General features: G+C 49.4%; 1 protein-coding gene across 3 annotated transcripts; it reads left to right on the top strand.

Annotated features, from left to right (window-relative positions):
• The first annotated feature begins 1,529 nt into the window (after positions 1 to 1,529).
• On the top strand, positions 1,530 to 21,983 carry SNORC (secondary ossification center associated regulator of chondrocyte maturation). Of its 3 annotated transcripts, none has more exons than XM_027875206.1 (4): positions 1,530 to 1,622; positions 2,097 to 2,179; positions 20,679 to 20,858; positions 21,874 to 21,983. In XM_027875206.1, exons 2-4 carry the CDS (start codon positions 2,107 to 2,109, stop codon positions 21,981 to 21,983), a joined length of 363 nt encoding a protein of 120 aa, XP_027731007.1. In that variant the 5' UTR covers positions 1,530 to 1,622; positions 2,097 to 2,106. The 3 variants fall into 3 exon arrangements, with proteins under 3 accessions (XP_027731007.1, XP_027731005.1, XP_027731006.1); XM_027875204.1 differs by having other exon boundaries at positions 20,676 to 20,858; XM_027875205.1 differs by lacking the exon at positions 1,530 to 1,622 and having other exon boundaries at positions 2,045 to 2,179; positions 20,676 to 20,858.
• Positions 21,984 to 22,479: the final 496 nt, after the last annotated feature.

Below are 22,479 nucleotides of genomic sequence, written 5' to 3'. Positions count from 1 at the left end.
CAGGTAGCACCTTTGGTGTTACTTAGGGACTTATCCAAGATCACACAAGCAAGAGGCGTCAAGTGAGACTTGACACTAAGTCTTCCTGACTCGAGGGCCACGTCTCTATCCACAAAGCCACTTTGTCTTTCATATGTAATGAAATTAATGCTCTACTGGGAGTGTTAAGGGGAGGAACAGCGGTTGGATTGGAAAGGGGAATATGTGGAAGGGAATAAAGGAAAACTGAATCACTTACCTGAAAGAGATTGGTATTATAAGTTGTAGGAGAGGATGCATGTTCATCCTAGATGTAGTTCTATGGAAATAGCAGCAATTGTCACCAGGAAAGGAATGCCAGAAGCTGATTCACCATTGGATCTGGCTGTGGGAGAGTTTTTCATCAGAGTTCCTGAATTATGGAATTAGCGAGTTTGTAAGTGGGGCAGAATTGGGAGCTTTCTCTTCATCCTGACAAGATGGAAGACCTATTTCTATTTTTCACCAATGAGGCAGTAAGGATTTCCAGCTCACTCCGCCCATCCAAGAGCTTCTTCCTAAGGTTTGGCTTGTAAAGTCTGACCTCTTTTTGTGGAGGCTGGGGCATAGAGATGTCATCTTTTTAAGAAATATGAAGGTGTTATCTGGAACTGTGTGTGGAGGGTAGCCTCCATCACCTCTAGATTGTGTCAGCATCAGTAGGCAGCAGGCAGGGCGAGGAAGGGTTCAGGATGTTGGCCCACGTTCACGTGTTAGAGAAAGAGTGCCTGATGTGTCTGAAAGATGATCTCGAAGTCAGGGCAGGAGTGTTCTCATCCCCATCTCCAGAATCCTCGTGTGCTTTGGGTGTCCAGGAAGTTTGTTTCCCATCAGTTCCTAAGGCTCCTGCCTTCCTGCATGCTTGGTGGTCCTCCTCTCCTCCTCCAGAGGTGGCAGATGCCAGGAGCTCCGGCAGGTCCGATGAAACTGACCTTCCCATCCTCATCTCAGCTTTTCAGCCTGACTGCTGAAAGAGGGCAGACCTTTGGAAGGGTTGAAGCAAGTCGGTGCCCTTTGCATGGGTTTCTTTTCCATCACCCGCAGCCACCCTCTCTAGGTTTTTAGTATTGCTTTCCTGGTTCCTGGTTCCCTGACGTCTTACACGATTTTGGTAGAAAAATGTCAGAGGGTGTCAAGTGTAGCCAGGTGGAGTCAGTGGGTCTGGGTTAGACTACTTGTGTGACTGTGGTCAGGTCCTTTCCCTTTTCTGGGCCTCCATCTGTAAAAGGAGGGAGTTGGGACAAATGAACTCTGAGGCTTCTTCCAGCTTAACCTCTAGGACCAATGGTTAGTAGTGCTGGAATAAAAAAATGAAATGCTTGTTGGAGGAAAAAGACATCCTAGAAACTGGTCCAAATTCCTTTTTTTTTTTTTTTTTTTTTTTTTTTTGTACAGAAGGAAACAGGATGAGGTTAAGTTGTGCTAAGGTCACACAGCCATGAATTGCCAGTACTGGGGTTTTTGGTTCAGTGCTTGGTTCTCTACATCTCACTGCCTCCTTGGGCCACTTCTGAGACGGGACCATGGAGATGGGGGCAGGCAGAGTTCTCATCTCTGCAATTGGATTAGCAAGGGCCCTACCCAGAGGCAGAGGGATAGACCTGGTAGGTTCTTCTCTCCTCTTCCCCCCTCCAATTCCTCAGAGCCGAGGACTTCCCTCAAGCTGCCTCATCCCTTTGTGAGAGTTGTCATCAAAATAACTAAACTGGCATGAAGCTCAGGGACAGAGAGAGAGAGAGAGAGAGAGACAGAGAGAGTGTGTGTGTGTGTGTGTGTGTGTGTGTGTGTGAGTGAAAGATTTTTTTTCCTCCCCTCCTTTTACTATCCCAAGGGTGGAGCTGCTCCCTGGCTCCAAGAAAGCTGGTTTTCTTGGTAAGTCAGTCAGTGAGCTGGTCTGCTCTGTGTGTGTGTGTGTGTGTGTGTGTATGTATGTGTGTACATGCGCATGCGCATGTGTGTTCTCTGAGGAAGGCATTTGTGAGCCAATTGGACAGGGTTGGCATTGAAGCAAACTCTTCAAGCTTCCTGACACTTTCTTCCCCCTGCCCTGGAGTCTAAGCCAGAGCCGTCTCTTGCAGAAGTAGAAGGATGGCTCATTCTAGGATCGCCTGCCTGGTCTTCTTCGTGATGTCAGGAGCCTTCGTCCCTGCTGTTCTCACAGGTAAGAAGGAACCTTTATTTCCAATCTTTCTCCATCCTCCAAGGGGATAACCAATCCTCCAAGAGTTATTTTTCTCATGGCCCTCGAATTGAAAATTGACTGGGGGGTGTCTCCTATGTTGGAGGTCAGTACAAAAGGCAGGGGCATGTCTGTTGGAAATTTCACAGTGATAATATGAAGTGTAGAAATGGACCCGAATATCTCAGCTGAAGGAGGCTCTCTGGGAAAAGCTGAGCAACAGCTTCTTTTGGGAGTGCTGAAGGGATTTCCAAATGTGTTTGTTGACTGTGTTCCATCTTAACCGTGCCCCTGGGAATCTGATGAATTAGTGGCATTGCCACAACCATAGAGATAAGATGTGTAAAGTGCTCTATGTGTGTTAAAGGGCTGTATAAACGCTAGCTGCTGTTATTATTATTAATCATTTCAGGGAAGGAAGAACAGCTGCAGAGAGGTGAATGGCCCGTAGGTGACTCTGGGGGATCACAGGGAGCCCTTTGGCAGTAGAGGTCTAGCCTTGTTCTGTTGCTCTCAGCCTCAGCTGGCTAAGAGGGAGAGAAGGGTCTGGAAGGAGGACGAGTGGTAATATGGGAGAGGGTGATGAGTTTACAGGCACCTGGTTCTAATCTCGGGCTCTGAATTGGTTCCTGAAGCCCTCGGACAGACAACTTCGTAGGCAGAACAGATGACAGATTTGCTGAAAGAAGGCTGTGCTCGTCCTGAAATTTCTGTTAATACAAGTACGTGCTCTTACCCTGTATCACAAGACCAGTAGTTAGATGGTGAGAAAACGTGCTTCTCGTCTTCAGAGGTGTTCACCTTAGCCTTTGGAAGGACCTGGGAAGGGCAGAAGTACTGTTTAAAGACAGCGATTGGTACTGCTCAGGTTCACCTACATGCTGTGCGTCTGTCTGAGTTCGTCCCTGTTATAAATACATACGTGTATGTGGGTGACTTTTCCCTGATGGTTTCTTCTCCCCTCCATCACTGATCAGTCTGTCATCGACTCCTGGGGGGTAGGACCCAGACCTCTGGGGGGGGGGTCAGTTTGGGGCCACTTGTACAAAGCACCATAGCATGTTGGTGTAGATGGTGGCCTCAATACGGCAGTGGGACAATCTCAGCATTTCACCGGGAACGTCTTTCTTTGGGACAACCCTCACTAAATAAGAAGGTCCCAAAATGGCAAAGCTGGAAGGGGCCCTAGACACAACCCACTCCAGCTAGCTCACGGTAGAGAGAATGAAACTAAAAGGACAGTTAGTTTGCCCAAATTCACCCACCTTGGCTTTGAACCTAGGTTTTAGAGATCCCAAGGCCCTGTGAGATGCCCATAGCACAGAGCTACTGGTGCTGTAGCTAATGTCAGTTAAGTGCAAACCTGCTTCCTCTGCTACAGCTTTGAGTATTTCCCAGTTACTCAGCGCCCATCTGTGTTCGTTTTCCTTAGTCAGGGTCGGGACCAAAGTGCGGGCAAGAGCACCGCCAGCCAAGCCGCTGAGTGCGTGCAGCTGGAAATATTTGTAGCTGAAGACAGTGGTGCCCATGTGTCCCCATAATCAAATCACTTTCCTCATCTGTAAAATGGGAATAATAGGACTTATGGCATCCACCTTCTAGAGTTTTTGTGAGGCTCAAATGAGATAATAACTTCTCTAAAGCACTTTGCTAATTGAAAAAAAAATTTTTTATTAACATCCTTTGTTTTTATATCACATTTCCCAAAGTGTCCCACCTCCCCCCCCCCCCAGCGGAAAGTTCTTATAATCTAGAGTGAAAAAACGGGGGGGGGAGATGGTTTACAAAAAGAAACCCACGTATTGGTGAACTGTGACAATATATTCAACATTCTACATCCACATTCCCCTACCTCTGCAAAGCAGCAGGGCAGGGTTGGGGGGAGTTGCTATCTCATATCTTCTGGGCCTGTGCTTTACAAATGTTAAAACATTGTGGAAGCCTTCTAAATGCTGTCTGTATTGTGTCGGGTTTTGACATTTGTAGGTCTGTGATTTCATTGGCTCTAAACAATTTCTAATAGGAACGCCTACTGCACAGATTAGTGATGCTTATTATTATTATTATTAATAACAATGACTCACATTTGTAAAACCCTAAGGTTTGCAAAGGGCTTTCCATAACTCATCTCCTGCAGTTCTGACAACAACCCACCTCCTCCATTTTACAGATCAGAGCACTGAGGCTGAGGCTCACACAGCTAGTGAAGTGCCTAAGGCAGGATTTGACCTCAGATCTTCCCAACTCCCAGTCAGTCATACGGCCAAGCTTTCTGATTTGAATCTGAAGGGGCTGGCCCTCGACCACTAGGGAACACTGCCTATTTCATGGATTGGGATGGGGGCCGGATGTGTGATTTCATTCATACCCAGGCCTTCCAGGTGACGAGAACTCCCTGGGTCTGTGCAAGCTGGCACTTTGTACAACTTATAGTGTGAGGGGTTTCCTGGGGCATCGGCAGGGATCAGGGGGAGCTTGACCCTTGGGTCTTCCTGCCTTTGAGACCAGCTCTCTCGCCTCTCATTCTCCTCACCTACATAAATAGTGTAGGTTTCATTAATGTAGGTAAAGGTGGGTGTGCCTGTCTCCACAGGTTGCTTCCTTTTTGTGAAGCCCTGTTAATTTGTGTTACAGCATGTACCTTGAGTTGTTTTTCCAGGGGCAGGAATAGATTTGGCCTGACCAGCGATCCACATGTGGCAGAGGGTTGGCCAGGGTTGAGGGCGTCTATCAGAAAGAAAAGTAGCTGGTCCATGGGCTCAAATCCCTGAGGAGCTGCCCTCTGCATCCCAAATGACTGAGTGAGCCCCGGACACATCTGGCCGGATGAGGGTCTGGAGGCCCCCCAGGGGAAGCCACTTGCCCAGGCAGGTGTTGCCAACAGAGCATTCAAGCCCAGGCCCCCTGTGCTCTGCTTCTCCTCCTCCTCCTCCTGGGTACGGCCCAGGCTCTGATTGTTGCTGATCAATTCTTGCTGGGACCTCTAACTGCAGTCTGTCAGCCAGGCCGCAGCCTTGCCATTAGGATGAGCCCACCTCACGGGGCCGAGGGTTGTGAAGTTTGTGGCTCTGCCGTGAGGTTCTGGGCAAAGCCAAATGAAGGCATTGTTTTTAAGAGTCCATTTGGACCTGTCTAGACCCCGTCGTTCCGCTGGGCTCCCCAGGGTTGATGATAACTGGAGAATCTGGGCTGAATTCTGGGCTGATGGCCGCCTTCTCAAGAAGGCTCCATGGAGCCCCTTGTGACTCTGCTTCCTAAGTGGATGCCTAAGAATTGGTCTGTCCCCCCTTCCTCTTCCTATGGAGCTGGGCCCTGGGCTGAGCGGGTGTCGGGGCGTCTTTGACCCTCATTTGCACTGCTGCTACTGGTTTTCTGGCCTTTCCTTCTGGACCCTTTCAGTGGCAGAGAGCTGGATGTGGAGTCACAAAGTGGGGGTTCACATCCCAGCTGCCTGGGAGACTTGGGGCAAATCACTTGGCTGTGTGGGTTTTCTTTTCTTCACCTGTAAAATGAGAGGGCTGGACTGGCTCAGGAGTTTTTATAGTTGGGTAGTAGTTTTGCTGTGATTGGTTTCCTTTCAATCTTGCCTATTTTACTTTATGCCTTTAATGGCTTCTTCTGAGAAGGAATCGGGCTCTGTGGCTTATGAATGATTGAACAAGCCAAGATTAAGCCCTTCCTAGGACTCCAGCCTGAGTTCAGCCCCGGGGGCACAGGGAGAAAGTCCAGACAGGCCTTGAGGTGCTCACAGTCTAATGGAGGAGACCCAGGGTGGGAGGTGAGGCTGAAGGCCCTGAGGGCTTGGGGGTGGCCTAGAGCGCAGGGCCACAGTGGGCACTATCTCCTGCCCGAGTTGGAGGGTGACAAGGAGGTGGAGGAGGAGAGAGCCCAGGGCAGATGAGGACAAGGGCCATGGGGCTGTGGGCCCTCAGCTGCAGCAGGATCTGGGCTTCATTGGCCAAAGAAGGAAACTTTGTGCCTTACCTCACACTCAGATCCAAGCAGGCCAGAGCAAGTGGGGAGCTGGTGGCATTCCTCTGGCTGTGAGGGGAGCGCACACATGCACACCCAGCCCCTTTTCTTTTGGTAAACAAGTTTGTTTAATGTTCAGCCTGACCACGGTGCTCCATGCCCCTTCACGCTTGGGCCTCACAGAGGGTCCTTTGTGCCGGCCATGAAGGGTGCTTTCATCCCTGCCCTGGCCGCTCGCCCACCTGGGGCCAGACAGCCTGTTCATTGCCTCCCGAGTTCACTTGGTCCCTGCTCCCCAGAAATAATGGGCGCCGAGTGAGAAGGAGTTGGGGCCACGGGAGTGAGGAAGCCAGCCCATGTCCATTTTAGGGAATGGCTTTGGGTGGTCCTTTCTGTTTCCCCCCATCGCAGCTCTGGGAGGGCCCTGAGCAACCGACTACTGCAACCCACACCTGAACAGGGATCCTCCCTTGACAGCACAGACCAAGGGTTGTCCAGCTTCCGTTTGAAAACTGTTGGAACAAGGGCAGCTAGGTGGCACAGTGGATAGAGCACGGAATCTGGAGTCACAAGGATCTGAGTTCAAATCCAGCCTCAGACACATGATAGTCACTAGCTGTGTGACTCTGGGCAAGTCACTTAACCCTAGTTGCCTCACCAAAAAAAAAAAAAAAGACAACTGCTGGAACAGCTCACTACCTCCCTGGCAATCCAGCCCCCTCCTAAGCAGCCTCGTTGTTAGGAAGTTTTACCTGATATCCCGCCTAAATTTGACCCTTGACGATCAGAACAAAGCTGGTCTCTCTCCCGTGAGAGGCCCTTAAATGCTTGAAGGCAGTACTCCTGTTCTCCCCTACCCTCCACCTACTCAGAAAGTCTTTTTTTTTTTAAATTTTTTTAAAATTAATTAATTTTGAATTATCAACAATCACTTCTATAAGCTTTTGAGTTTTAAATTTTTCTCCCCCTCCCTCCCCACCTCTCTCCCCTAGACAGCGTGCAATGTGATATAGGCTATACATATACATTCCTATTAAACATTTTCACATTAGTGATGTTGTAAGGAAGAATTAGAACCAATAGAAGGAACCACCAGAAAAAGGAAACAAAACACAACAGAAGAAAAAAAAATAGCAGATAGTATGCTTTGGTCGTTCTTTCTTTGGATGTGGATAGCATTTTCCATCATGAGGCCTTTGGAGATGTCTTAGATCCTTGTATTGCTAAGTAGGATTAAGTCTATCGATATTAGTCATCGTACAACGTGGCTGTTACTGTGTATAACATTCTCCTGGTTCTGCTCACTTCACTCAGCATGAGACCATACAAGTCTTTCCAAGTTTTTCTGAAGTCTGCCTGCTCATCATTTCTTATAGCACAGTAGTATTCCATTACATTCATATACCACGACTTGCTCAGACATTCCCCAATTGATGGGCATCCTCTCAATTTCCAATTCTTTGCCACCACGAAAAGAGCTGCTATAAATGTTTTTGTACACATGGGTCCTTTTCCCATTTGTGTGACTGTTTGGGATATAGCCCTCGAAGTGCTATTGCTGGATCAAAGGGTATGCACATTTTGATAGCCCTTTGAGCATAGTTCCAAATTGCTCTCCAAAATGGTTGGATCATTTCACAACAATGTATTAGTGTTCCAATTTTCCCACATCTTCTCCAACATTTATCATTTTCCTGTTTTGTCATATTGGCCAATCTGATAAGTGTGATGTGGTACCTCAGAGTTGTTTTGATTTGTATTTCTCTGATCAATAGTGATTTAAAGCATTTTTTCATGTGACTGTAGATGGCTTTCACATCTTCGTCTGAGAACTGTCTGTTCATATCCTTTGACCATTTATCAATTAGGGAATGACTTGTATTCTTATAAATTCAATTCTGTTCTCTGTACATTTTAGAAATGAGGCCTTTATCAGAGACACTGGTTGTAAAAATTCTTTCCCAATTTTCTACGTTCCTTCTAATCTTGGTTGCATTGGCTTTGTGCAAAAACTTTTCATTTTAATGTAATCAAAGTTATTCATTTTGCTTTTCGTAATGTTCTCCATCTCCTGTTTGGTCATGAATTCTTTTGCTTTCCATAAATCTGATAGGTAAACTATTTCTTGCTCTCCCAGTTTGCTTACAGTATCAGCCTTTATATCTAAATCATGAACTCATTTTGACTTTATTTTGGTATATGGTGTAAGATTTTGGTCTATGCCTAGTTTCTGCCATATTCTTTTCCAGTTTTCCCAGCAAGACAGGAACAACTGGACTGTCGTGACACACTGGGGACACATATTAAGTTTGTGGTCCACTCAGATCCCCAGATCTTTTTTTCAGAAGAATGAGCCATACTTCCTGTCCTGTCTTTATGTAGTAGTTGATCTCTTAAGTACAGGAATAAAGATTTACGTATCTCCCTATTATACAGGTTTATTTTAGTTCCCCGTTTGCACTCAGATACTGCTCCACAAATGCACATTTTCCCAGTATCCTCTAGGACAACATTCAGCTATCTGGGTTTTTTGTTTGCTTTTCGTCCCCTGGATGGAGTAGAAAGAAGTGATGGGGTAGGATGCAGTCAGAATGGAATAATTAGTCCCTAATTAATTAATTGTCTATGGATTATACACTCTGGTTGGGAGCACAGTCTGAATCCTAAGCTGACTTCCCGCTTCCCAAGCCCTCTTACAGCCTCCGCTACGCTTTTCTCTATCAGCTCACGCCTAGGGAATGCAAGTTAATTTTATATTTTACCCCAAACAAAATAGAAATGTCGGTCTGGATGGCAACGAAAAGCCCTGCCTGGCTCCTCCTCCACACCCTCGAGGTCCGTACTCTGGCTGCAGAGCCGTCCCGTGGACAGCCAGCCCTGCACAGACAGTTTTCTCTCTGGGCTCTTCCTTTACCATCCTGCTTTCCCTCCCCTCTGGACAGGGGCCAGCTTATCACTATCCTTACTAAATGCAGTTATCATTTTCCCAGTAGATCTGTGTCTGGCCAAAGGCCCGAAGGCCGTGCACCGAGCTGCCTCCTTGGCAGGGATGTCCCAGGCATCTGGTGCTGACTCTGACTTCCCCCTGCAGCGTCGGTCAGAGGGGCAGAGCCTCGGGGTTTTGGTCGTCCCCTTGAGGCCATACAGAGAACCTTCTGAGGTTTTCCTCCCTCTGCCCCCAGTGCTTCTGAGGTGCACAGGAGAGGGCCCCAGCCACGGGAAATGGGTGGCCTCCATCCAGCATCCTGGAGCAAGGGTCAGGGCATCGTCTCAGCCCACTGGGAGGACAGGTGCAGGGGAGGCACAGAAGTCACTTAACCACAGTGGTCCCTCCCGGCTCTGACATTCTCTGAGTCTGGCAAAGCAGTGCTGGGGCTGGGGAGGCAGGAGGATAGAAAGAGCCCCAGCTCTGGAGTCAGTCCCACCTCTGTGTGATCCTGAGTAAATCCCCTCCCTCTGCTGCTCTGTAAGATGAAGGAGTTGGTCTAGATGGCCCTGGAGCTCCCTTCCTGCTCTGATCTGTTTCAATGATGCCCTGCCCGAGGGAGCTTACCATCTAGGTAGAGACAGGACAAATGCACCTGAAGCAGCCTGAGGACCAGGCGTATTTACTGAAGTTCAGTGAAGATGAGGTGTGTGGTGCAGAGGAGAGGTCCAAGGGAGCTGAGGGGAGGGGCAGAATCATCCTTGTAAGAGCTGATGTTTATCTTACGACTTTGAAGTTTGCTGGGGATTGGACAGCCCTCTCATTTGAGCCTCTCAGCAATCGGTGAGGTAGGTAGCTCAGCTGTCACCCATTTTACAGATGAATAAAGCAAGGCCCAGAGTCATGAAGCAACTTGTCCAAGGTCACACAGCCAGTCAGGTCAGGTAGGGTTAGAATCCAGGTCTTCCAAACTCCCCGTCTAACACTGGCTCCTACCTTGCTGTTCTTGCTAGCCCCAGAACCTGAGACCTAGCATGCCCTAGGCCAACCTCCTCATTTTACAGAGGAGGAAACTGAGTCAGAGAGGGGTAGAGCAAGAGAGGAATAATTGTCTTGTGGGTCCTGGTTGGGCTGGAGCAAAGGGAGTGGGGGGAGATGTGGTTGAGTCATTAGTGTGGTGCAGAGATTATGGAAAGGGAGAGTGTAGCATGCTGGAGAAAGCGGTGCTCTGGATTCAGATCCAGCCTCTGCCACTTAACTATTGGTGTGGCTTTGAGTAAGTCACTTGGCCTCTGTGGGCCTGAGTTTCCCCAGCTGTAAAATGAGGGGCTGGTCTCAGCTCCCTTCCAACTCTAAATCTAAGGTCTGGGCCTCAGTTTTCTCTTATGTAAAAGGGGAATGGTGAACTTGACCCCTCTGGTCCCTTCATCTGGGCATGGGGAGTTTCAGAGTACCCCAGAACACTTAGTTGTGTGCCCAGGCTCAGCCTGCCATCACTTCCAGTTGATTGCAGTGAAATGATCACTAGATGAGGGCCGCAGACAGGGCTTTCAACTCCTAAGTCCTGGGATGGGACGCCAGGCGGCCCCTCACTCACACAGCCATGATCGGCCAGCCCCAGAGAAGCAAACCCTCCCTGACCCTCTGCGGCATCACGAGAGCCGCTGTCCTCTCCCCCACGTAGCCCGTTGGCCTTCTGAAGGAGTCTCGGCTCGGACGGGACAGGGCAGGCCACAGCCGTGTACTCAGGTTGGCCAGCCTCCCGCCCCTTGTGGTGCTGAGGGAGATGAAGACAAGCCCAGCCTGGCCCTCGCTGGGACGGTGACGAGGGAGCAGTGAATCTGTCCCCTTGTCTGGGGCCCTCCGAACGAAGCCCGAGGACAGGGCTGTTTGTTTATCTTCGGTGCCTGGAGGTCTCTTCTGGCCAAGCATTCCTATGGAGTACACTCATGCCTTGTCTCCTAGGAGGAGCAAAAGCCTTTTTCTCTATGAGACAAAATTAAACCGTTAGATGCTGCCTGGAACCCATCTCCAAAGGGCAGCTTGCCCAGGAGGCGGGGGGCGAGGTGAGCACCAGAAGTCGGCCCTGTCCCCTAGGGTGAGTTCAGCCTGACCTCTGTGGACCAGAGTGGCAGCCACTCCCTCCTAGGCCCTGGCACTGCCCGCCAGTGTACACACAAGGGTAGTCACACCTTCCCACAGGGCAGGCCTGAATAAATCAAATCCTCTTTTTAGCCTCCAGCCTTATTCCAGGCCAGAGGGCTTTTTTCCTTTTTTAGTTTTTATGATAGTCTACAGGTTTTGACCACCTTTGTCAGACCCTCGCGTCTCCACAAGCTTTGAATCGGGGCTTGCGGCCACTTGGAGGAGATGGTCCAGTTTCTCCTGATGACCCAGGGTAGGCGCCTCCCCAGCTCACCCCCGCCACCCCCAGATTTGAGATTTCAGCAGCCTGGAAGTTGGGGCTCACATTAGTGATCCCATGATCATCGCATCTGGGGGTCAGCTAACCGAGAGCGATGGGGGAGGCTGTACGGGGCCATCAATTTAGAGTGAAAATCAATCCAGTGTTTCTTTTTAAAAGATTTCATGGATAGCTTCTGTTGTGGAAGAGTCCCTGTGTCCCTCCTCCTGCTGCCTCCCAAAGAGCCATCCCTTACAACAAAGAAAAAGAAGAGGAAAAAAAGACATTAAATCTATTAGTTATCCAAAAAAATCATGCATAACCTGCAATGCTCCACACCTGTGGGGACCCACACACACACACACATGCACACACGCACACATGCACACACGCACGAAGGAGCTGGGGAAACACACACACACGTGCGCACACATGCACGAAGGAGCTGGGGAAAGCGCCTCATCACTTCTTTGGGGCCAGCCTTGTTCTTTATAATTTCACAATATCCATCTTCTCAGTCACGCGCATATTGAGTGCCTACTGTATACCAAGCACTGTGCAGGGTTCTGAGGAGAAGATAACAAAGGTGTGGGGAAGAGCCTCAGAGGTTACTGAACCAGAAACCAAAAATCTTGTTGGAGGAAGAGCGTTGATAATTACTGCCCTGTTTCTTGTCTCCTGTTACTGTGAACCAGACCCGTGCAGTAATTCTGACTGCAGCTTAAAAAACGATAACAAGGCACTTGTGGAGTCAAGGAGGTTATACCTGCGAGGGAAGCAGTGGGCGGTCCACGGCAGCCAGAGGCATCGGGAAAGGCTGCATGTTGAGCCCCGTCTTGGAGGAGGAAGAAGCAGATGTGCGTAGGGGGTGCGTCGCAGACCTTTGGGATGACCAGTGCAGACGTATAGCGTCCGTCAAATCCAATTTGCGTTTTATGGATGAGGAAACTGAGCCCCTAAGAGGTTAAGTGATACTAACAATCACACATACAGCGAATGACTGGTGGGATTTGAACCCATTTCTGAAAGGAAGGTGGTTACTTGATGTAAGGAACATTTTCCTAACCCTCCTCCCTGTGCCAAAGTGGAGCAGCCTGCTCCTGGGGGTAGAGGGCTTCCCCTCTGGAGGCATTCCTGCGAAGGCTAGATGACCCTTGTTGTTTTTGTTACAGCTACCTGGCTTGTCCTGGGGACAGCCTCTGGGGTCCCTTTACCTCTGAGAGTCTGGGGCCTGGCCCATCACTACTATGTTTACAAAAAAGGGCACTGTCCCATTGTGTTTTTGAATGAAGATGAGACACCCAGGGCCAATCCTTGGGTCTGCCTGCCCACCCGCCCTTTTTTGTAGCCCCCAGGCCCACCTGAAGCCCTGGGACATCACTCAGCCCAAAGACTGCCCAGACTCACTGTGGAGAAGGTGGGGGTGGGGTGGGGAGTGCTGTTGCTCTTTGTCCATCCCTCCCCTGCTTCAACCCTGACTCCCAGCCCCAACCCCCAGCGTACCAAGCACTGGACAGGAATTTTCCCTCTGCTCTGTGGTTCTGAGCTCCTGGCTTCTCCTGCAGGAGGCCTTTCCCAGGCTCATCCTCCCCTCCCTCCATGCCTTCCCTCTGAGGTGGAGTCCATTTCTCTCCCATCTTGTATGTGTGTAGTGAGTGGAATGGAAACACCTTGAGGGCAGGTGCTGTTGTAGCCTTTCCTTGTGTATGAGCATAAGCCCTTGCTGCTGGAAATGCCCTAAACCCGGTTCTGCCCCAGTGAGCCTGACAACTAGGGGCTGGGAAGGAAAAGTGGTAGGTATTCCTCCTCCCCAGATCTGGAGTCCTCCCAAGGAGTGTGCGCGAGGGGCCGAGCCAGGGACCGCTGTCCTCTTGTGGCCCCCTCCAGGTCGAGTGGTTGTGGGAGGGGGTCAATACTGGTCCAAGGTGGGGACAGCTGGCGAGATGACTGGCGCTCCTTCCCCTCGCTTCGGCTATTGATCGACCCAATGTTTGTGTTTGGGCTTTGCTGCTCCCGCCTCCCTCAGTCCACCCACCCACTCCAGGACAACGAGGTGGGCCAAGATCAGTGTGTTATCCCCATCATAGTATGACCGACAGCAAACAGGAGAAACCGAGGCTCAGAAAAGAGCTGGCTAGTGACACAATGGGAGGAGTGCTTGGCAGCAGAGGACCAGGGTTCTAATCCTGCCCCTGCTACTTACTACCCCTGTGGCCTTGGGCAGTCACTTTTCTCTGAGCCTTGGGGGGTCTCTGGGGTCCCTTCCAGCTCAAAGTCTGTGATCCCTGAGCAGCTTGGGGCCTCAGTTTCCCTATCTGTAAAATGAGGGGATTGGCCTAGGGGTCCCCAAGGTGGGCTGTAATCTTTCATTGTATCCCCATCCCAGAGAGTGGGCAGATGCTGACTCTGTTTCCAGTTCTTCTCTAATTCTTTTGAACAGAAGGATTGTCACCATGGGACAGTCCCCACTGCTAGCCTCGGGACAGGCAACTCGGGACGTGAGCACAGCCCTTCATTCCCCAGCATTTCCACCTTCCCCTCCCCCCATAGGAAGAATCATAAAACCCCAAAACCTCCAGGGGGGGACCTGCAGTTTGTCCAGCTTTGAGTGCTAGCTCTTGGGGCAGGCGGGCGCCCTGAATGTCCAGGCCTGCCTTGCCTCCTCCCCTTCTCAGGGCCCCGGACCCACCCAGGCAGCCAGATGCTTGGGTCTCGGGGTCTTTGGCCTTGAGTACACAAGGACTTTCCATCCTTGGGTGACATTCCCAGCGGTTTCAGTGGAGACTTGTGGAATGTCTCCCGTTTTTGCCGGGGCCTCTGACTTGTCCCAGTCACACAACAGGAGCATTGATACACCCCGACGGGCGGCTCCTCCCTGGGCAAACAGCCCCAACCGGCCGGGCTCGGAGCAGGGGCCTGGGACGCGTCTGATACCTGGGAGAGGCTTTTGATCTTATGACCGGCTCTGAGCTGGACAGAACCTCGGAGGTCTCCAGTCCAGCGGCCTGCACGCCTCTGCTGTGTAACAGAGAGCCTTTCTCTGAATCCCTTCTCGCTGGGTTCCTGCCCAGCTCCCATTGAGGCTCAGCCCAAACGCCCCCTCCTCCCAGAAGCTTTTCCTTATCCCCTCAGTGCCTGGCACGTAGTAGGAGCTTAAGAAGTGTTCGTTGACCAGCCAAGAGGCCAGTTTGCTAGATCAGGGAGTAAGGTATAAAACGGCAGTAAAGGTCTATAAACATTTTTGTGCCAATAAAAGACAAATGTCTGTGGACTGGCCACAGTAGGATGTGAGGTCCTTGACGGCAAGGCGAATCTCCTTTTTGTCTTTGTATCACTTGCATCCAGGATGGGCCAGCACAGAGCAAGTTGGTTGAGTGAAACAGGTGGTGATGGAGTTATTCAGATAATTAACGGATTAGCTCTCAATCTACCCTATCACGTAAAGCTCTGTGCCAAGACCCTGCTGGGTAGTTTTGGAAATGGTTGAGTGGCTGACCCCAGAGAAGAGTCATTAATGAATAGAGATGTCAGCAGGGAGGGAAGTCTCTGGTCGGCTGTCCCAGGGAATCTGTCCTTGACCCTGTGCCGCTTGTATCAGTTACTTGAATAAAGGCATGGTGGGTACAATGTATCATGTTGGATGACAGACTTGGCCCCTCATTCCAGCCTGTCAAGATGTCCCAGTGAGGTGACATTTAGTTGGGACAAATGTAACATCTTGCACTTGAGATCCAAAAAATGAACTTCCCACCTATAGGATGGGGGATAAAGGATTCAGTGTGTCTGAAAAAGGCCCAGGGATTTTAGGGAACTGTTCTCTCAATAAGAGGGCAGCTAGGGTGCGCCATAGTGCACGGAACACCAGGCCTGGAATCGGGAAGACCTGAGTTCAGATTTAACCTTAGACACTTACTAGCTGTGTGACCTTAGGCAAGTCACTTAACCCTGTCTGCCTCAGTTTCCCCATCTGTAAAATGAGCTGGAGAAGGTAATGGCAAACTACTCCAGTATCTTTGCCAAGGAAACCCCAAATGGGTCCATGAAGAGTCAGTCATGACTGAAAAACAAATAAACAACAGCATGTTCGATAGGAGTCAGCATGATAGAGCCATCAAAGAAGCTAATAAGATCTTGGGGTTCAGAGGTTCTTAACTGTACTGGTGTCACAGACTCATTGCGCAGCAGCCTGGTGAATTCTGGGGGCAAGTGGGATCCATAGAATCATGTTTTTAGAATCCTATTTTTCAAAGCAGAGAATGATTTAAAAAAAGGTACAAAGGAAACCAATTCTATTGGAATAAAGATATAATTATTTTCCGTCCAAGGTCACGTACCCCTTGAAATCCATCCAAGGACCCTTTAGGTCCGTGAACCCCGGTCTGGAGGATGGCGGCCAGGCTGGAAATCTCAAGTCACGTCCCGAGAGTGGTGTGGAATGAAATGAGGGTGTTTAGCCTGGAAAGAGAAGGTTCGGGGGGCACATGAGATCAGGCTCCCCATGTTTGAAGGGCTGCCTCGTGGAAAAGGGATTAGCTTTTCTTGGTTTGGCCTCAGAGGAGGAACTGGGAGCAGCTGTGGAGTGGCAGAGAGGAAGATCTGGGCTGGACATAATGAAAAGCTTCGGGTCGGTCAGAGAGGTTCAAAAGCAGATTAGGCTACCTGGGAGAGGTCTCCAGGTGAAGGCTGGCAGGCTGCTCCCCAAGAACGTCACGGGGATAGACTCTGAGCTTGAAGGGGCCTTCAAGGTCTAATCCCTTCATCTTACAGATGAGGAAACTGAGGCTGATGTTATAGAGAAAGTTCCTATTCAGGCCAGGGTGTAGCCGGGTGGCTGCCAAGGGCCTGTCTAAATTTGAGATGAGGTTTTGTGCATCTGTGATTGGAGAGTGACCCAGGTCACCCTTTTATCATCCATGAAGACAGCCACCCACAAGTCCTGCTCAGAGACCAAATGAGTGTCTTTGCTGGGGGCAGGACTCCTGGGTATTTGCAGAGCCACTGGAGAGATTGGATGGCTGTTGCCCTGGGATATGTATGGAGATGGAGAAAGGTGGGTTTGGTGGTACAGGAGCCCTTTAAAGGTGGGCACCATGTCACATATGGCACCCAACAGTGCTGGGCATGATGGGGGTGTTCCCCGGGCAAGATTTCTGAGACAATAAAACCTTCCAAGTTTCCTAAGAGAGATACCCGGGGTAGGGGTGGGGAGGGTGGGGGAGAGTGGTCATAGTGTCTTAGGTGCTGGATTTTAAAAAATAATGTCATTAGTGATTGAGAGGAGGAAAGGGTTATGATTCAGGGTCAGTCTTCTCAGACCAAGACTCCCAGTTCACTGCTACAATAAAAAGAAACATTGATTATTTTTAAAAGTGAATTATTATGGATTTATTATCATCGAGAGAGCCATCCCACATAACACATTTGCTGCTCAGAAAGGTTGGTAGCCACCTTAGGGAAGGGAAGGAGGGTAACAGTGCAAACTGGGCCCCTCCAGCCCTGAGGGGGCCCTTGAAGTGTGGACAAGCCACAGGTCCGCTGGCCTCTGGGCAGATTCCTTTATAAGACAGGGGATCCTAGAAAGAGAGGACCAGTGTGGGTGCCGGCTGTCCCACGCTGCTGAGGGCCACGCGCTCCATAGTAGAAAAGCACAAATGACAAAAAGCTAGAAAGTTCCAGCAGCCTGCCCTTGGTGTGTCGAGCTACCCCGCCTCAAATCACTTTACACTTGAGTTATTCAAGAAGCATTTCTTAAGCACCTACTGTGTGCCAGGCGCTATACCAGGTGTAAGGGCACAGAGATGATAAACTACTCAGTAAACGCTTACTTTCAGGATCAAGTAGAAAAGATCTGCTTGGCTTTTAAAGCCCTTCACCTCCTGGCCCCTTTGTACCTTTTCAGTCTTTCTGTATCTGATTTCCTCCAAACATATAATGTTCCAGTTACTCTGGCTTACTCTGTGTTCCCCCCCAACTGCTCCCCACACCTTTGCACCAGCTGTGCCCCATGCCTGGACTGCCCTCCTCACCCCTGCCTCCTGGCTTCCTTCAGGGCGCAGCTCAAATCTCAGAAAAAGCCAGAAGCTTTTCTTGAATTCTCCCCAACACACACACATACACACCATCTCCCCTCTGACATTACTGTGCCTGCATCTTGTATATGCACACAGTAAGGGCTAATCAGTGCTTGCTGACTGATGAAGTTTGTGATATGTGTGCCTGTAAGTGGTGAGTTAGTCTCAGTATGCTGTAAGGAGCTGGCATGCATCACCCCATTGATCTTAGAGAAGGGGGCTCAGAGTCCTTCCCTCCCTCTCTCCCCAGCTCCAACCTTCTTCTCCTAGAATAAATTCTACTTTTTGACCTATTATTGGAATATGAGCTAAACAGCCTTGCTTCCTCCAAAGCCTCATCAAGGTCCAGCGCTTAGCCCTGTGCCTGGTACATAGTAGGTACTTAATGTTCATTGATTGATTGATGGTATGGAGGGGACCCCTAGCTTCTGAGAAGCTGTGCTGTCAGAACTCAATCTCAGAAATCTTTTCCAAGCTGGAAAGACTTCAAGTCTAGGCCCAGGGACAGAATGTGTAGTTGTCATCCAGACACCACCCTTGAGAGGTGAAACCGGGCTCACCAGCCCTTGAAGTTCATCTCATGTTGTAAAGGGGCTGCAGTCTGCGTTAGTGGAGGGGTGACCCACACTGATGGAATCACAGCTTCTCGAAGTAGAGAATGATAGAACAAACACTGTCACAAAGGAAGAAAAATGTACGTGATCAAGATAATTTACTGCAGGGTTTCTTTATGATTGCCAGAAACAACCTAATGGTACAACTGGGCTGGAAGAGTGTGGTGTTCCGATATCGTGGCATATGCTGTGGCTGCGGATGCCGGGTGCCGTTTCTGCGGTTTTACAAACACAATCTCACTTGAACCTCGCTCCAGCCCAGGGAGTTTGGTAGTAGGTATTCATACTCCCATTTTACAGATCCACAGAATCTCCGAGCTGGAAGCAGTAATAGAGAGCTCTAGCTCCAACCAGTACCTGAAAGAGGATCCCCTGTGATATGCCCTACAAGTCTTCATATGGAGAAACTGAGGCTCAGGAGAGCTCACGGTCGTGCAGCTGCTAAGGGTTGGAGGTAGAATTTGAAGTCTAGAGGGCTTTTTATACTGTGACACATGAAAGAGAAAAAATAAGAGGAACAGGGACGTGGTATAGAAAGCAGGAAGAGAAGATGAGGATTGACCGGAGCGATGTTCAGGGAGTTTGGGTGTGGGAGAGATGAGGGAATGGAGGGTGGAGGCAGGAGCCTCATGACCCGGTTCGGCCCCATCCGACAAGCAGCATCACGGCCAGGAAAAGCTGAGCTGTGGCCCTCTCTGACTCATCCTGGCTGGGCCACCCCGGGCAAGTCCTTAGAGTGGCCCGAGCAGTTCTCAGATGGGCATCAGTAGAGGGCTTGCCTCGCTGGAGAGCTCCCTGCTCCGATGAAATTGCAGATCTAAACACCGCCTTCCCCCAAAAGGTACCAGGTGTTATATTAGGGGATGGAGATACAAAGACACGTCCCCTTTCTTCTTGGAGTCTACGTTCTGGGGTGGGGGGGTGATGGGGACAACACGTAAACTAGTAAGTCTATAAATGAAGGTTAACTGAAGCAAAGAGAATGCTAATGGCGACAAGTTCCAGTAGGAAATAGCCCATGAGCTCCCAAGGAGAGTAACGGGACTGAGCTGACTGAGGCATGGTGCTATAGTGGAAGGATTCTAATCGGCTTTGGAGTCAACGTAGGTTCAAAATCTGGCTCCGCCATTTAGCACCTGTGTGACCTTGGACACGCCTCTTCCCCTCTCTGCCTCAGTTTCTTTGATCTGTAAATCTACCTCAAAGGTCACTTGAGAGGGTAGCACTTTGTAGATTTTAAAGTGCCATAAAAATGCAAGTTATTATTATTAAATAATGTTTTATTCTTACCTTACCAGGATAGGTTGCAGTGCTACAATTCTTTATTTTAATATGCATTAGATTGTACCATAAGTGGACAAAATATCTGCTGTTTATAGATTAATAAAAGTGTTAGGCTGTAAGCCCTTTTTTTGTTTGTTTGTTTGTTTGTTTTTGGCTAGGCAATGGGGTGAAGTGACTTGCCCAGGGTCACATGGCTAGTAAATGTTATGCATCTAAGGCCGGATTTGAACTCAAGTCCTTCTGAGTCCAGAGCCAGTGCTCTATCCACTCCACCACCTAGCTGCCCCATGTAAGCCCTTCTTTTATAGGCTTATTGGAAGCATCCCTGGGACAAATCCAGTAGCAGGCAGGATGATGGGCTTGACAGGTGCCTCGTCCTATACCCATATGGTTTTAGTTTCTTCTACTAGATCTCTACCTTTTGGTAGTTTTTTTTTTTATGTTTTTTTTCATTATCTGTAGCTTGGAGGTTATGAGCACTTGGTATGGTGACACCTATAAAAATGCTGTTCTTCAGTTTTTCTAGATGAGTGATATGTCCAGGCAGTTGTGGACAACAGTTTTGTCTGTGAGACGGTCCAGTTCCGGGATAGCCCATTTGTTGAATTCTCCAGGGTGTTCTGGGGTCTGTCTTTGGCACAGTCTTGCCTACTGCATGATGCCTGGCCCGACTCTCCTTCACGTCAGTGCCTTCCCTCTGACATTATCTCTAAATTTTCTTCTCTATGTTCTATTTGTACGTAGTAGTTTGTATGTTTTCTCCATCATTAAAACATGGGCCCCTTGAGGGACTGATTTTTGCTTTTTTTGTGCTTTCTCATCATTTATGACGGTGCCTGGCACATGGTGGGTGCTTAATAAATGCTTCTTGGATTGACTTGTAGTAGGAGGATTTGTCATCTTCGAGTTTTTGAAGGATAGCAAGCATTCTGGTCTATAATTCTGGCCACCTGTTTGGGTCTTTCTGGGGATTCAGTAGGTGCCAAATTCTTAGTAGCCTGCAGTGCTAGGTTGTCTTTCCTTTGCCAAACCTGTGTTGATTAGCCATTTCAGCCTTCTTAAGAATGGCCTTTCAGATGTTGGTGCATAGTGACTCCTCCAGTATCTCACTAGGCACTGGGTTGGTGGTGGTGGTCAATGCCTGACCGTAGTACAGATGTTGTTCCCGTCCTGCTCCTGTCATCTCTCTCTCTGTTTTGTTTTCCAGCAGAGTATCCCCAAGGCCCTGTTCCTACCTTGTGGAACGACCCAGGGGAGCTGCCATCGGGAGTGGGCCCCTTCGAAAGCACCACCCACACCCATGCCTCTGATGCCACAGACCTCCCCCTCTACACCTCAGAGTATGAGCCAGAGGACACTACCCATCTGTACCGGCTGGATGATGGGACTGGTAAGGGAAGACCTGATTCTTTTCAGGGGCCCTTGGATGGGGGAGGAGCTAAGAGAGACTCTTCTCTCCCCACAATAATCAACACCACCCCCCCTCCCAACACTAAGGTTCAATCCCAGAGATCATTTAGTGTGTGTGTGTGTGTGTGTGTGTGTGTATAATCTACAGATAAGGAAACTGAGACCCAAATGGGAAAGTAACTTGCCCAAGGTCACACAGGAAGGCAAAGATTCAAACTCACCTCCTTTGACTTCAAATCCAGACTCTCCTAGTACAACCAGCTGCCTCCTCCTTCATTCAACAAACGTTTGTTTGGTGGTATCCAAAGCACTGAGCTAGGCACTTGAGGAGCTAAGACACAGTTGTTTCCAATCTGGCAGCGTGGCATGGTGGGGAAATGCTTAGCTCTTGAGTCAGAAGATCTGAATTTTCCACCTTTGATGCTTACTGCCTGCGGGATCTTGGACAAGTCACTTCAGTTCTCTGGGCCTCAGTTTCCACATCTGTAAAATTTGGGAATTGGACTAGCTAACCCTCTGCATCTCTGATCCCGTGCTCCTATGCACCAGGTAGGTGCGTCTGTCTCAGAACTGTGAGAGACAGCTGGCCCGTGGTAGTGACATGGACTTTTCAGTCTAATGTCTTAGAAGGATATAGACCAAGGAAGACAGCATCTAGTATAGATTTGTGTACATGACAAAACGCTCCGTAAATGACTGCTGAATGATTGAATTAATGACAGAAACACCAAACGTTAGTTTTATTCCTCAATCAATATTCCTCCCATTCATTTTGCTCTGGGTGACCCCTTGGTGAAGATGTTATGGATGATAATCCTGATTTGGGAAGGGTTTGGCCTGGATGACCTCTAAGGTCCCATCCGCCCTGTGGTTCTTCGGGTCACAGTCTGGGCACCCTCCAAACACCAGGCCTTTGGGCCATGGAAGTGCCTGTTCTGAATTCTGTGCTTAGGCTTGGATTCTCAGCCTGTCCCATCTCCTTCTGCCTTCCTTAGGGTCCTTGGGCCCCGGAGCCATTGCTGCCATCGTGATCGCCGCCCTGCTGGGCACCTCTGTGGTCCTGGCTTTGATCGTCATCACGCTGCGAAAATTCTCCGCTTCCTGAATGAAATAAAAAGGGTTTTGTTTTTCCTACCGTCTGGATTTGGCTAAGCTCACTTGGCACACCAGTCTTCTGTGTGCAGCTGTCTCCTCCACATCCTCTTCTCCTCCTCCTCTGCTGCTCCCCATAATCTGAGAGAGGGAAAGACCCAAAGGCCCTTTACCAAGATTCTTTGTTGTTCCCTCCTGGCCTTGGCGTTTCTATCCCAGTAGTCACAGGGCGAGAGTTTGGCCCCATGGAGCATCCTGGGGTCCTCAAGGTTGCCTTGGGTAAAGGGTGAGCTTAGAGCAGTCAACCCTTTGGCGTCTGGGTTATGTTTCTTACGCTCAGCTATTCTCGTCTTTGGCCTAGAATAAGAGTTCTTGACCTGGAGAGATCAGGGTGGCCATGAACTTGGATGGGGAAAAAAAATTACATCTTTCACCAACCTCTACCTGAAATTTGGCATTTCGTTCAATTATCTAAAAACCTTATTCTGAGAAGGGACCCATGGCTTCAC

The sequence above is a fragment of the Vombatus ursinus genome, unplaced genomic scaffold, assembly GCF_900497805.2.
Source record: "Vombatus ursinus unplaced genomic scaffold, bare-nosed wombat genome assembly UNPS02014808.1, whole genome shotgun sequence".
NCBI lineage: Eukaryota > Metazoa > Chordata > Mammalia > Diprotodontia > Vombatidae > Vombatus > Vombatus ursinus.
This window is presented reverse-complemented; position numbering and strand designations above follow the sequence as displayed.